This window comes from Panthera onca, chromosome B1, assembly GCF_046562875.1.
Source record: "Panthera onca isolate mPanOnc1 chromosome B1, mPanOnc1 haplotype 2, whole genome shotgun sequence".
Taxonomy (NCBI): Eukaryota; Metazoa; Chordata; class Mammalia; order Carnivora; family Felidae; genus Panthera; species Panthera onca.
The window spans coordinates 94,957,991-94,974,053 of record NC_138342.1 but is presented as its reverse complement, the minus strand read 5'-3'; the positions used below and the strand labels follow the sequence as shown (position 1 = coordinate 94,974,053).

The 16,063-nt window shown below is 36.0% G+C and overlaps 1 protein-coding gene across 50 annotated transcripts in view; it reads right to left on the bottom strand.

The window, feature by feature from the left end:
• Positions 1 to 16,063, bottom strand: part of ANK2 (ankyrin 2) — a 670,685-nt gene that overhangs the window by 161,185 nt on the left and 493,437 nt on the right. For all 50 annotated transcript variants that reach the window (XM_078445806.2, XM_060654351.3, XM_078445805.2 and 47 more), the window contains 2 exons: positions 13,930 to 14,028; positions 12,404 to 12,502 (listed from right to left, as the gene is read on the bottom strand). In XM_078445806.2, the coding sequence (XP_078301932.2) occupies positions 12,404 to 12,502; positions 13,930 to 14,028 (198 nt within the window). The remainder of the gene's footprint in view (positions 1 to 12,403; positions 12,503 to 13,929; positions 14,029 to 16,063) is intronic.

The window sequence follows — 16,063 nt, the reverse complement described above, 5'->3', positions numbered from 1 at the left end:
GAAGGTAACAAAAACATTAGTAAATCGTTTATGAAAATTTATACTGTTTTAAGAATTTTCTCAGTAAGTTGAAAGATTGTGACAAATATTAGCAATGAAATAGTTTTGCCCCAAATTCCCTGCTTCTCATGGAAGGTAATACAATAAGAGGCTGGGACTTGAAATATCTTAAGAAAACAGGGAGATCTCCCTGGTTTAACAGTTGAAGCAGAAAAAAAAAATAAGGATTTTTCTATGTAAGCAATCCTTTACCTTCAACCTTCAAAATGTGTTTTTCATGCCTAAGAGATGAAGAACAGCTTGTTCCTTTATTAAATCATATTTAATTAAATTTGTTAAATAAATAGTGAGATTAAAACAGAAGTTATGTTAAAATAATAGGAAATTTAAAAAAACAGAAAATGGAAAAATTAATTATTAGATAAAGAAAACACACACACAAAAGTGATGTTTTTAAATGTGGATGTTTTAACTACCCAAAGTTAATAAAGCAAGAGACTATTTTATTGCATCCCAGTGGGTAGATCAGTGCTTAGCATATGGTATGTGTTCAGTGAATATAGTTGTTTTTCTGTCTTGCTGTTTGTAGCAAGTGCTTTTTCTATTCATTCAGCTTCACGTTCTTTGTTCCAAACCTATGTCATACCAAGGACACGTTCCATATTGCTAATCACTAAAGATGAAATTTCTGTATAATCTTTTCTCTACCACTACCTCCAGAACATAATAATTTGTCAGCTCCAATGGATAATCAGACAAAACAACAGCTTAATTAATTAAAATCCCATTTAATTTAATTAGTGTTCCAAACCATTTATTACTTATTCACTAATTTGAGTAGATAAACCATCATCTCTAATAATTAAGATAAATGCTAACAGTTATATTACATTTATTAAGTGCCAGGTACTGTTCTAATACTTTACATGTATTAACCCATTTAATCTTTATCATTTACCCTGTGCAGCAAATAGTAGTATCCCTATTTTATAGATGGGGAAATGGAGTCACCAAGACTCCATTTAAGTAACAAGTCCAAGGTAACACAAATAAAAAGTGATAGGGTAGGGTTCCTGACCACTAGACTCCAGAATCTCTCATGAAGTCTCCATCTCTGCATGTAGTATTCCTGGATTAATTAAACACATTTTATTGCCTTTCTTTTCTTATTCCAGAGTGGGATTTGCCCAGCTCCTGTGTTTGTCTTTACTTAGTGATGTCTTTATCTTGCTCTCCTGAAAAGATGTGCCTTTGTTGTTTTGCATTTTAATGTCAAGGTGTTACTCAACTCCTTATGTTTCCTGCTCTTCATATCTTCAAGTCAATATGTCATTTAAAGTTAAAGTTTTAAAGGGTTACGATTTAAAGTACTATACCAGGTTATGTTCAGGCAGACAGCTAATAAATGTCTTTTCATGACATTGTTGGTTCACATGTGTTTCAAATCTTAAAATTCCAAAATTTTAAAGGGCTGCTATTCGCAAATCCAAAAATATGTACTTTGAGTCAGCTGAGTGTCCAACTCTTGATTTTGGTTCAGGTCAGGATCTCACAGTCATGGGATTGAGCCCTGCGTCAGGCTCTGCGCTGCTTGGGATTCTCTGCCTCTTCCTCTCTCTCTGCTCCTCCCCCACCCACATTCATTTGCTTGATCTCTCTCTCTCTCAAAATAAATAAATAAACATTTTAAATAAAATAAAATAAAATAAAATAAAATAAAATAAAATAAAATAAAATAAAATAAAAATAAAATACGAAAAGTACTTCCCAATGCTTTGAAAAGACCAGAATATATAAAGGCAGTCATGCAAACACACTCTAATGAAGCTTTAACCTGTGCTTCACAAATCCAATTTTAAATAGAATATGAAGTCCTGGGGCACCTGGGTGGCTCAGTCAGTTAAGCGTCTGACTTTGGTTCAGATCATGATCTCATGGTTCATGGGTTTGAGCCCCACATCAGGCTCTGTGCTGACAGCTCAGAGCCTGGAGCCTACTTCTGATTCTGTGTCTCCCTCTCTCTCTGCCCCTCCCCTGCTCACACTGTCTCTCTATCTGTCAAAAATAAATAAATGTAAAAAAAATTTTTTTTAAAGAATATGAAGTCCTAATCTACCATTTTTAGATGTGGAACTTACTACTTTGTTTTAGCATTAACTTTTAAGAGAATAATTCATTTTAACTTTTAGGCTGAAGAAAATCTTATTCAAAGACTATACAAGACAACTTTGTGATGTATGGGATAGAAAAATGCAGGCGGCAGAATTTTAATGAATTAGTTAATGTAAAAATATCTTCATTGATTTGCAGATTCTTTTGAGTTATCTAAATAATCGTATTCTATAATACATTTTTTGTCTTTTCCTTTTCCATTCATATTCTTATTTTATTACATTGGCTAGGGCTTGAACACAATGTTGAACAGTATCACTAAGAAGAATCCTTTTCTTGCTACTGGCTTTCATGAGAATACCTTTAATAACTTATAATTCTAAATGGTTTTGCAGTGGTTTAGGTATATTTCCTCTGCAAGCAGCCTGATATTCCTCGCTGAGTAATTTTTTTAAGTTATTAAAAATAAAATTTAATCTATTAATTTGCATACATATTAAATATATGATTGAAAATAATATTAAAATATTGGGTACAAAAATATCTATAGTAGAGAGCTAAAATGACCCATGAAGTTACTACCATTAGTTCTGAAAAGTGGTAACTGCCCAAATAAAAGGTGTAGAATGGAATTTTATTTTTAAAGAAAATAAACCCAGACCAATCAAGGTCATTGGATGTTTTTTTAAAAAACAATTTAAAATTGTTTTTCCACATCTTCAACTTCTATGCTAGCTTCAATGATACCTTGCTCTAACTAAGGTATACTCATACTATATTTCAGACACTTCAAAAATCTTTTTTACTATTTTACCGTAAATAAATGTAAACAACTCTTTTTTGGTTTATGTTATTCCATTTAGAATTTTCCACAGTGGAATTACTCTCTGAAAGTGATTTTCAAGAATAATACTCGGTTAAAAACATATTTTGGTAGTTATATTTCAGTTTCCATCACCCAGAATATCTAAGATGAGAACCCTCATATTTGATCCGTTAATCTAAAGCTGCACGTGTCTCTAGGTGGTCAGTCTATATCCTAAATGTCCTGGCTACTGAATTACTTAAACTATTACATGACTACTATATCTGTGTTTAGGATAATGCAATTTCATGCATCCGAATTGACAGTGTTCCCAAGAGCATGTGGGAAAAAAAACAAAAACAAAAAAAAACAGTCACGGGAGCTGCAGCTTTCGTTTTTAGTAGCAGCTTAGTTAAAGAAAAATTTTTTTTAACATTTTATTTATTTTTAAGAGACAGCTAGCAGGGCAGCAGCAGAAAGACAGGAAGGCACAGAATCAGAAGCAGGCTCCAGGCTTTGAGCTGTCAGCAGAGTCCGATGAGGGGCTCAAATCCATGGACAGTGAGATCATGACCTGAGCTGAAGTCAGACACAGATGACTGAGCCATCCAGGCACCCCTTTAGTAGCAACTTGTTAACATGTCAAGGAACTGACTTTGCTGCTGTCTCCACTGTGCTGAGAACAAGCAGTGGGGGCATGCAGAGAGGCCACTCTGACACAAATGAGCTATCACTGAATCTGTTATTAACAAGACGGCTAGGGGCGCCTGGGTAGCTCAGTTGGTAGAGCATCTGACTTGGTTTTGGCTGCGGTCATGATCTCACGGTTTATGGGTTCGGGCCCCCTGGGGGGCTCTGTGTGGCAGTGTAGAGCCTGCTTGCGATTCTCTCTCTCTCCATCTCTGCCCCTCCCCACCTCTCAAAATAAATAAACTTAAAACGTATATATATGTGTGTATATATATATATATGTGTATATATATGTGTGTATATATATATGTATATATATATATATATACATATATATACACATATATATATATCTCAATGACAGCTAACAGTCACTGAGTTCTTATGCCAGGCATTGTTCTAAGTGCCGTACATGGATTAACTAATTCAATTCTCATATCCTCTATGAGGGAGGTACTATTATTATGATGCCCCTTTTATAATTCTCCAAACTGCCTCAAGGTGATCTTTAAAAATCCAAATCTTATCTTTTTCTACCTCCCACCTCTACCTCATACTGGGCTTAGGATAAGCATCTTAAAACAAAATCATTAACATGGCTCACAGAGTCCTGCAGGCTGTGATCTTCTCTCTCAGCTTCATATGTACCACATTTCCCCTTCATGTTTCAGCTCCTGGATTTCTTTTAGGCTCTCGCATGTCCTATTTCATTTTCCTACAGCACACTGCATCTCCTTTCACCCCTGATTATCACATCAATTCCTTTTTTTAAGAGAAAAGTTACTGGACAGTACTATGCTAAGTGAGATAAACCAGAGAGAGAAAGATAAATACTGCACGGTATCACTTACATGTGGAATCTTTTTTTTTTTTTTTTTTTTAATTGAACTCATAGGAACAGAAAGTACAAAAATGGTCTTCAGGGGCTGAGGGGTGAGGGAAGTAGGGAGAGGGTGGTAAAAGTATACAAACCTTCAGTTATAAGATGAGTAAATTCTGAGGATCTAATATATAACATGATGACTATGTAGTTAATAACACTAGACTGTACAATTGAAATTTGCTAAAAGAGGAGAACTTAAACGTTCTCATTTTAAAAAGTAAGAGAGAGAGGGAGAAAGGAAAATAAACAAATATGTTAAGTCATGAACATGTGAATTAACCTGGAACACTTTCACAAGGTATACTAATATCAAATCATCACATTGTACACTTTAACTACTTTACGATCTTATTTGTCAGTTATACTTCACTGAAGCTGGAAAAAATAGATATAAAAAATAAAATTATCTATGAGTTAAAAAAAAAGAAAGCAGTTCAGTCACTACTTCCTCTGGTCTCCCCCACTCCAACCCCATCTTTGTATCTTTAGCAAACATTAGGGGGCACAAATTGAATATCCAAACACGTGCTGAGGGAGGGAGGGAAAGATGGAGGGAGGGAATGACTACTTCCAATAATTTTCTATTGGCAAGTTTTACTTCATTTATTTAGTGTCATGTTTTCACATTTTTGTTTTGTTTTGTGCTCTTTGTCTGGAAGGATCACTACTTTGAGGTCTTCCTAGCATCTTAGTTGCTTTGGAACGTGCACATTGTGCTATAAGATCTGAGGTAAGAAGCAAACCGCTCTGGTACTATTTTAACTATTTGCTGCCGGAGGTGCTTATCCTCCATTTTAACTCAGAAGGACAGAGAAGGATCCTCTGTATGAAATTTGAACTCTATTTCTACTCAGAGAAATGTAGAGCCATCTTAGCCATTTTGTTCTTCTCCCTACAAGTCTCACCTTTCTACAATTTAGTTCCTTTAAAATACAGTAATAGTGGACACAGATAGTCTTCTGAAGTGATAAATATATGGCCATCTACTATAGATTTACATTCAATGACATTTATGTCTTACTTCATTCAAATTTCAGGACAAAATGGCAACCAGTATTCAGCCTTGCCACATCACCTGTCCCCAGATTAATGAAGATAAAGACAAATATAAATGTCGCAATTTTATTTCAAAAATAGCAAACTGCTTTATTTTATTGCAAATGAAAATATTATGTCTTTTCAGATGTGAGTGTGTATGAACAGACCAGTACTTTCAGTGTTGAAATTCTACTATAATATGAGAGAATTCCATTTTATACAAAGTTTTAAAGATGGCAATTCTCATCATTTCTTTTGGAGAAATGATCCATATCAGAGAATGGAGAATTGGAAAAGCATACTTCCTTTGTTTAGCTCCAAATGCTGAGGAACGAAGATGCACTTCCACGTGTGTAATCATTCAATAAACTGATTTTCAGAGTCAAAAAGACAACGTAAGTGTCCCAAGTTCTTTCTCATCCCCAGTCAAATGCAAGTACATGTTCACCTTAACTTCAAATAAAGTGTTACAATAATTTTCTTAATTAAAACAACTAAGAACCTTATTAAGAAAGAGCTATATGGGGCGCCTGGGTGGCTCAGTCAGTTAAGCGTCCGACTTCAACTCAGATCACCATTTCGCGGTCTGTGAGTTCGAGCCCCGCGTCGGGCTCTGGGCTGATGGCTCAGAGCCTGGAGCCTGCTTCCGATTCTGTGTCTCCCTCTCTCTCTGCCCCTCCCCCGTTCATGCTCTGTCTCTCTCTGTCTCAAAAATAAATAAACGTTAAAAAAAATTTTTAAAAAAAAGAAAGAGCTATATGTATATATTTGGAGAAAAATGCTGAAAACATAACAATTTTTTTGGATCTGTGAGTCCGGATCCTATTTTATATACTGTGTGTGTGTGTGTGTGTGTGTGTGTGTGTATGTATGCGTGTGTGTTTGTGCGTGTGACAGAATGGAATGTTCCATTATGAGTTTTTGTTTTAAGAGCCAGGGATGGCTCCATGGCCATATGGAAGCAATTCAGTGTAATGGGCATGCCGGCCAACTGTGTAGGCTTTCTTCCTCTTCACAGCCCAATTCAAATTATTTGTGACAATGAGTGAGGGCCAATGAAGTAAAAATTATTGGAAGCTACACCCAACAAAACATTTATCATTGCATAGAGTAGGCATATGCACCCCTAAAATTCTGGGGGTATAACTAATGGGCATGTAATCTTGCAACTGGCATTAATGGCCACGGTCTGAGAATCTAAAAGCTAATAAAATAAAGTCTAATCATGTTTGTGTTACAAATAGGAAAGTCCTCCTTTGGAATGAAATTTCCAGAATTGAAAGAACAAAGAGTAGTGACCATAAAACAAGCAAAAGGATTCAAGAAAAACAGAAGTAAATTTTCAGCAAAATATGTTATGAAGAATACCAAATCAGAATTTCTTATTTGGACTCACTCACCACTAAAATAGGATGAAAAGAGAAAAAAAAAACTGTTTCTGGAATCCTCATAATACTAAAACACAAGAAATTCAAGAAAAAGTAGAACAATGCAAAAATTAACAAGAAAAATGAATCAGAAAGACATCACCAACTATACTTCAGAAAGTATATTTAAGTCTTCCGTGTGTTAAGAATTGTGTTTCATAAAAGAACACTCTAAGAGAATGAATGTCTGAGTGAAAATGTCCCAAATGTAGATAGGTGTCCCAGTGTACATGAATCCCTTTTCTTGGAAATGCCTCGCTTTTATGGAATGTTTTTAGTTATTCCCAGCATCTTCACAACTAGACCCTGAGAGAATGGATGGCATTTGAGCCAGGGACCTGGCTCTTGTGGGAGGTAACTGAACTGACCTAGAAGAGGCAGATTGTAGAGAAAGCTTAAGGGAAACAGTGAACTATGTAGAGGACTATTGGAAGGGAGGTGTCCATGAAAATGGCCCTGGGCTTGTGACTCAATCACTAATATGTTATGAGACCTTAGATTTCCTTGCTTGTGCCTCAAATTTCCTTATATCCAAATGAGCGTAATCACTGCTAGTTCACATCATTGTAAAGATAAAATGAGATTAAATAATACATAAAACTATACATTAAAATTAAGAGGCTGAGTGTAAGATACTACTATGGGGTTGTAATTTTGTGGCATCTGGACTCTCCTCCAACCCACACTTAGCTCCCTGGACACACACTTCCACCTACTCCTTAAACAGACTTGTGGGAATTTCTGGCTCATCCTTTCTTCCAATGAAGTCACATTTTCTTTTCTCTCTGTAACTATCAGGGAATTTAAACATCCCAGTCTCCATTGTATAAGGTAAAAGTCAGCTACAGTTAACCACAAGTTTTACTGTGCCCATGTTCCACAATTTCACCTAGCTTCTACTGTATAGAGATATTACCTATACCAGAATCCACTGTGCTCTTGTTTTTTTTTTTTTTTTTTCATTGTAGCCAAATAGGCATCACGCAAACCGGCTTGCTTCATAAAAACAAAAAAACAAATAGATATTTTTAAAGTAACTTTATTTTATTATGAGGGTCATTTGGATTTTAATAACTTTACATGAGAAAATAAAATTAAGATTGCAAGGAAAAACACTCTTGTGTGAGGAACAAAAAGTCACATGTTATTGTGGAGAAAATTAAAGAAGGGAAATTTTGCAGGCCAGATTTTCTTGGCAGCAACAGCAAAATCTCATCATGTTTTGAACATTTTTGCAGAGCTCTAGCATTTATAGTTCACAAAAAATACTACAGGAGAAGTTTTCACCTTAAACCTTTGCATGGATGCTGCTGCAGGAAAATCGGCTGACTTAGACCTTCATAGGGTCTGGGACAGAAGAAAAAAGAATTTTAGGAATTGTTTCCTGGGTCTGTAGTGAAGGTCTAACTGTTATGAGAGTTCTAAGAAGCAGTTTTGCCTGGGGATGAAGATTATGAGTAAGTAAATGAATCATCTTTATCTCAGTTTGTCATCGATGATGACAGAGTAAATGAAGATCAAAAGAGATAATATACACAATGCGTCAGAGATAGCTCCTGGCAGTCAATATTATTTTTTGTACTATTATTAACATCTATTGTTAAGGATGATTGGAATATGTAACGGAGCTAATTCTTATACAGGAAGAATATATGTGCATATGTTTAGCCTCCAATCATATATGTGCAAGGTATTACACCAAATCCTAAAAATACAGAGGAACGTGAGAAAAAAATGATCTGCTCCCAAGAAATGTACCACCTTGCAGAAACTGTAGATATACATAACAAAAAATAAACCTGAGATAGGCAAATATTAATGGGCAAAAGTGTTATAAGAATTTAAAGGAGCTCATCACTCTGAGAGTATTTTTTTTATTTTTTTCAAAATTTCATGTATAACATATAATTGGAACAATGGTTTAAAAGTCATATCTTTGAATCTAATAGCTGTACAGGTTATAAAAGTGATCAATAAATGCCAGTACAAATATCCAGAAAGCATTCCAGCATTACTTTGTAGGACTGTGTAGAAGATGTCCATGTGCCGAGTAAAGACTGTCAGAAAGTGCCCAAGTTTTCAGAAAGCAAGCAACCATCCTCAAGGCAAATAGCATTCCTCCAATCACTCTAACCTGACTTCTAGCCCCATTATTCCACCAACACAGCTTGCACTGAGACCTTGATGAGATCTCCGTGCCACTGAATCCAGGAGAGCAAAGAACCAAGCCAGAGAGCCACAAGGTCTGAGCAATATTTAAAATCATATCGAGATTTTAGATGGACAACTGTCTCAGTAGAGACCACACTGCTACCACTGCTGAGCACAGAAACTTAAACATCAGTGGATTGTTATTATACTGATCACATAGTCGGTTGGGCGTCCGACTTCAGCCAGGTCACGATCTCGCGGTCCGTGAGTTCGAGCCCCGCGTCGGGCTCTGGGCTGACGGCTCGGAGCCTGGAGCCTGTTTCCGATTCTGTGTCTCCCTCTCTCTGCCCCTCCCCCGTTCATGCTCTGTCTCTCTCTGTACCAAAAATAAATTAAAAAAAAAATAAATAAATAAATAAAAAAAAATAAAATTCTTAAATTGCTTCTGCTGGTGTTCTGGAATTCTTCATGAATTAAGGACACTACCAAAATTGGCACTGTGTCGTGTCAGGGTAAGCTTCACATGGATCTTACAGTTTATGTAGAGAGTGCAGTAAAATCCACAGGTGTATACCTCTCCGTGACCTATGAGCTCCGTAAATGTTTACTGAACATTTATTCCTTGGGGCTTTTCTTAATTCGACAATAACCTTAGTGGTCCATTTCCAAAAAATTCAGAAGTTTGTCAAAAGCAAAGTACTATGCAGCTATCAATGTTCCTATACTAACAGACTATTCTGCATTTGTCTTGCATTATGTTCATAGAAAGATATGGGAGAAGGTATAATTTGAGTACAGAATTCAGAATTTATGTTGCACATTTGGTATTCCTATGCCCCTTTTCTGGTTCTCAAAAGGAAGAGACTATCTAACTACCATGAGCATGGTCCTACCCACCCATCTAGGTCCCTTGTTGTCATGGAAAAAATCTGTATCTTAATCAAGACAAGACTAATGAGAATCACGTATGAAGGACTCATATCCTCTCCCAATGGCCCTTAAAACCATGCCTTTAGGATTTGTTCACACATAGGAACAAAAAAAATCAAATAGTTTTATATAAATTCCTGTATTTTAATCTTAATCATTAAATTACAAAATATTTTAAGTAATAGTAATTTTTGTCTTTGGTAATGATGGCCACCTAAATTCAACATAGTAAATAATCTCATAGGGCTTATCAAATCACTTAGGCATCTAGAAAAGCATCCTAAATTTTAATTATTAATTTTTTTCACTCCAAAACTTTCTTATAATATAAAATCAGTTTGAAGCTAGTTGTCAGGATTCCCTACAATATGAACCCTAAATTGAGCTAATTAAATACAATACAAATAAAGATTACTTTAATGATAATATAAATCTTTCTATAAAATCTGTTATAATCTGGCATGATTATGACTATAAAGAATGGGCTCATTGACTCTTGAAAGCAAATTACCGATTAAGTGGTTCTGGCTTATTCTTGAAAACCTCCAAAGCATATAAATTTCCAGTAATCACAGTGTAATAACTGATACAACTTTTGACAAGCACTTATCTTGCAGTATTTGCTACCTGTCAACTTTTATGAAATCACAACGTTCAACGAGTCATTTTGAGCAAAGTAACCAAGCTCTTTTTATAGATACTAACAGCACTAACAGTTGGCATGTGAACTTCCCATTAAAAACCTCCCATGGACAATTGAACTTGACCAGGTTTTCATTTCCATGCTTCTTAAGTATACAAACTACTGACTTAATGCACATAATTAAACCTGTACTTAGTGAATCTCTATAGCAGTGTTCTTAAGCCCAGTTTTCTCTTATATTCTCCAAAGCAGTGGGTCTCACAGTGTTCCTGAACTGGAAAACCTCAGCATTATGTGAGACATGTAAATTCTCAGATCCCACTCCAGAAATGAATCCGAAACTCTGGGGTTGGGCCCAGAAGCACATGCTTCAACAAGCCCTGTGGGTGATTATGATGCCAGCTAAGGTCTGGAAGCTTTGCTCTGGAGCAAAAAGATGTTCTCTTGCTATAAAGAAAAGATTTTAATCCCTTAGTTTAGAGCAGTAGATTTTGTCAAGTCCTGTGTCTCTAAGCCCAGGATGCCATTATACTTTATATGCTATATGGGAATTCTTTACAGATGGTATCAATTTAAAAAAAAATTTTCACGTCATGAAGATGTTATAATATGGAATATTCTCAATAAATGTTAAAATAGAGATGTGTATTGGACTTTCAAAAGAAAAATTGTGCTTTAAAAGAAAAATGCGGTTATTTAAAACAGTATGATATTAGAGAGGTGAAAATAAATAACGTCTTGTCTGTCATAATTTCAACAGAGTCTTCCCTCTAATCAAAGTCCAAGAAAAAAGGGCTGATTCTAACTTTTGCCCTGTAGTGCTATTTATACCACTGGAGACATGTCAACATAATGAATGAATGAACAAAATAGGTAGAGATATTCCTACACAAGGCCCCTCAGAAGCAAGCCAGTGAGATTATCCCAAAGAATAGATAGACAGGAACTGGTTTATTTTGCTAATAGTCCCCGTGGCATGGCCTGTGGTATGCTAGAGAGGCTAAAAACTTTAAAAGAGAGAGAGAAGAAATGGATTTAAAAGGATACACCCCTCAATTTCTTCATAGATTCATAATAGATACCAAAAGGAAAGCTTTGGGAAAAGCAACATTTCTTCACGCAGAAAATGGGCATCAAGTTTATGATGTATTTTGATTATTCTTTTAATTCAAAAAAATACTTCATTTTAAGAACACGCATTTTCTATCCTACATAATTGTTATTACATACATTGTAAGGCTGTGGGTCACGAGTTTTCTTATTTCCTTCAGGAGTTTTGTAAAGTCCACATTTGGGGTGTGAGGTAATTAGTGTGATTCCCACTTCATAGCAGATCTCCTACTGGAATGCTAATCTTTTGAGAATTTTTAAAATTTAAGGAGAGAAACTACTTTTATAGCACAACATAGAACTTGCATGAATAATTCATATTTCACAGATGTCACTGTCATTCCGGGAAAAAACACTTTATATGCTTTTTTAATGCACTTAAAGAGAATGACAGACTGTGTAGTTGTCAAATTTTCAGTTATATTAAGAGGGGGATCATAATACATCAAAAAAATATCATAGCAGGAGTTCATAAAATAATGTGGCTGAAATAAATAACGGAAATATTTATAGCAAATTTAACTATCCAACAGCTGGCTCAACCCATTAAATCAATTTCACAAAGCTGTTCTAATTTAAATTCATTCACACCAGAGAAAATCTGAATGCAGTACCTGAGACTGTGCATTAATATTGGCTCCTTCCTTAACAAGAACTTTGACAACTTCTGCTTGTCCAGCCAAAGATGCAATGTGAAGAGCAGTGTTCCCCTTCTGTTTTGGAGAAACAAAATAGAAAATATTAGAGGTTTCCAAATTTTGTAGACATCGAATGTACAGGCATTTTCAATTTTGCTGATTGATAACTTCAAGTGGTTAAAGTTTGTCATTCTAATCCAGACAGTAGCCCACCTTGGAAGGGGATAAATTGTCTGCCATCAAAACACTGAGCCTCCTGTATAGTGCTTTCCTTTTCCATCCTTCACAGTTCTCGTGAGGTGTCGGGCCAGTCTATATTTTGACAATCATGTGTGCATGAGGTGTTAGAAATCCAGGTTAACTGGCCATATTCCTAATTTATTCCACCACTCTTTTTGTCCAACCCTGATCAGACTAAAGCCCCAGCTGGTCACCTGAGGGCCTACAGCCTAGCCTCTCTGCATCTCTCACAACCATATTATCACACTCCAGCTCTGGGCAACAGGCTTGATTCTGACTAACTACTGTTTTTCTCCAAATTAAAATTTCACCTTCTAAAGACAAAGATTTGTCACCAGTGATGATATTTAAAAAATATATATCCGTTGTTTCTGGGGTGCCTGGATGGCTAGGTCAGTTGAGCATCTGACTCTTGATTTCAGCTCAGATCATGATCTCATGGTTGTAAGATCGAGCCCTGTATGGGGCTCCATGCTGGTCACGGGATTCATCCCCCACATTAGGCTCCGAGCTGAACGTGGAGTCTGATTAAGATTCTTCCTCTCCCTCTTTTCTTCTCCCCCACTCTCTCTCTCTCCCTCAGATAAAATAAAATACTTAAATCTGTTGTTTCTGAAATGACTCCCCAACGACAAAGTTCAAATATATTTTAGTAAAAGGACTATCAATAAAAAAAAAATAGTTTCTAGTATACCAAACATCTTGTACAGTTCTTTAAAAATGAGTCCAATAGCTTTACAAACACACATTATAGTGATAAAATCTAATTTTCCCCAATAATTCAATCCATGATCCAAAATCTCTTTTCCATTACACTATAAGAGATTCCGAATATTCTCTTACCAAGTTAAATGAATACATTAAAAAGATATAACAACTTCATTAAAGCATGAAAATTACCTGTCCATTTCCACTGAGAAGTTTACTACATCAATATACTTTTGAAAAAATGAATTAACCTTAGGAAAATAGGTGCTGTCGTCCACACATGATTATATTAATCTAGTGTCTACATGAATCAAAGAAAAAAAGACAGAACATTTGAAACAAAGTATGCAGAATTCTCCAGTCTCATGTTTGATAAGTCTCTAAAAGAATCAACTCAAACTCTGCAAAGTTTAGTGGAAAGAGTTTCAATTTCAGTTCTTCATGGTCAAGAACCTTGGTGTTCCAGCAAACGTCTGCAATGTATAACCAGACAAAATAACTTTAAATCATTTCCTCTTGTCCAAGGAAATAAATTCTACTAGCATGAACATTACCTTAGTGGCAGAATCCACAGAGGACCCTCTTCCCAGCAGCTCCTGAACCAGGCCCACATGGCCCTCCTTGGCAGCCAAATGGAGAGCGTTGAGTCCATTCTGAAAAGAGAAGCAAACAGTCCTCAGAAATTGAGTAATAGTTGTGGGTAGTATCTGATTTTTATGCAAGTATTTAACCCAGAGACTAGACAGACTCTGGTTTCTTCATTGTACTTTTTCTTTTTGCATTAGTTTGAAGCTACTAAGTTCAGAGAGACTAATTTCCAGTGTTTTTGATTTAGAGAGGGAAAGTAGTAAATATTCATTAGAGCCGTGGATTTGCCAACTTTATCTCAACAATTTTTTGACTAAGAAATATCTAAATACTTTTCTAATGAGAGAAAAAAAAAGAACAACTGTATCATCTATTGCACCAGTCACAAATAAAATTCTTTCCAGTTTCTAGAACATTGAGAGAGTTTAAATAAATCTTACTTTTTAACAAATGGGAAGGAAATCTTTTTTTTCATAAAAAGTGATTCAAAAGCCATAGGACAATTTCTAAGCTAACAAAACTTTGCAATAACATTGTACTTAAAAGACACTTAGCACTATGTCACTAATTTGTCTGTAAGTTTTTTTCCCCAAGAATTTAAAATTTATTTTATAACTTCTGATAGAGATGAGGGAGCATAAGACAAGTTGAGGGCAAAGTACAGGCTAATAGCACTCCCTCCCGCCCTCTCACCCCCAGGTGGGATATGTATGATATTCCCCAGACACTCCAGGCTGCCTAAGAACAAAAGAAGGAAAAGAAAGCAAATGGTTGACTGATACAGATCACAGTCATGCAGAACAGGAGTCTTCTTCAGTTTACAGATAACTTAGTAAACTTCAAGAAAAAGATAATCTTATCCATAACCTAATCTCCAGAAACCTATAGACTCCGTTTCCTGGAGCCCTAATATCACCCTCATCAAGATGTAAGAGGGTTTAAGTGCTTGTCATGGTGATGTGGGAAACAAAGGCAAATTAAAACTTAAATTTCCTTAGTACCTACGGCCCACTGACATGTCCTTGAGACAGGCAGAGTGACCTTCCTCCAGGAGCTTGGCTGCCTTGATAGTGACACTTGCTAGGGGCAAAAGGGAAACTTAGCTTAACATTATCCTGACCCCCCCCAGGATCCTGTGAGTCTCCTTAAACACATAAAAATTCCTTTGCAAACCTCCTTTAGCTTTAACCCCCAAGTATATGTTGGCAATTATACTCCAAGCATATGGCCCCTGATATACATCTGAGGGGTCTCATGACTGAGGTTTTAGTAAACAGTAATAAATGATATTTTCCTAACAACAGCTAGCCCCTCAAGGTCTTGGAAACCTTGCTTCCAAAATTCCTTAGAGATTTGCACTGTCCCTAACCCCCTCCTAACCTGAAGGTATATAATCAGTCACTCTTCACAACCGCAGTGCAGCTCTTTCTGCCCACAGGTCCAGTCCCCGTGGTTTAATAAAATCACCTTTTTGCACCAAAGATGTCTTCAAGAATTCTTTCTTGGCCATAAGGTCCAAACTCCACTGTCACCCCCAAACCCTATCATTAGTGCTATAATATCTGACTCACATCTAAATTCCTAAAAAATTACCCATCATAACATTGAAAAAACTCATCGATAATTTTACCAAATATGGTATCTACATACATGATACTGACCTCCCCCAGAAATGACTTACAGTCAATCAGGAATTTTCTGATCAGTGCCCATGAGGTAATCTGTCACAGGGGCCCTCTCCATTCCCCAAAGGAAGATGAGGTAATCTGCATGATAAAAACCCCTGTTCTATCTGCATGATAAAAACCCCTGTTCTCCCCCTAAGGGAAAGTGACCTTGCCTGGAACTTTTTTTTTTTTTTTTTTTTTTTTTTTTTTTTGGCTAATAACTTTCTTGCCCAACCCTCCTTCCTATAAAACCTTTCATTTTATACCACTCCTTGGAGCTCCCCTCTACTTGTTAGATAGGATTCTGCCTGATCCAGTCATTGTTTAATGAAGTTAATTGTATTTTCAAATTTACTCTGTTGAATTTTGTTTTTTTTAACACATATAAGGAGAACCAAATACATCTACAAAATGCTCTATGGCAAATTTCCCG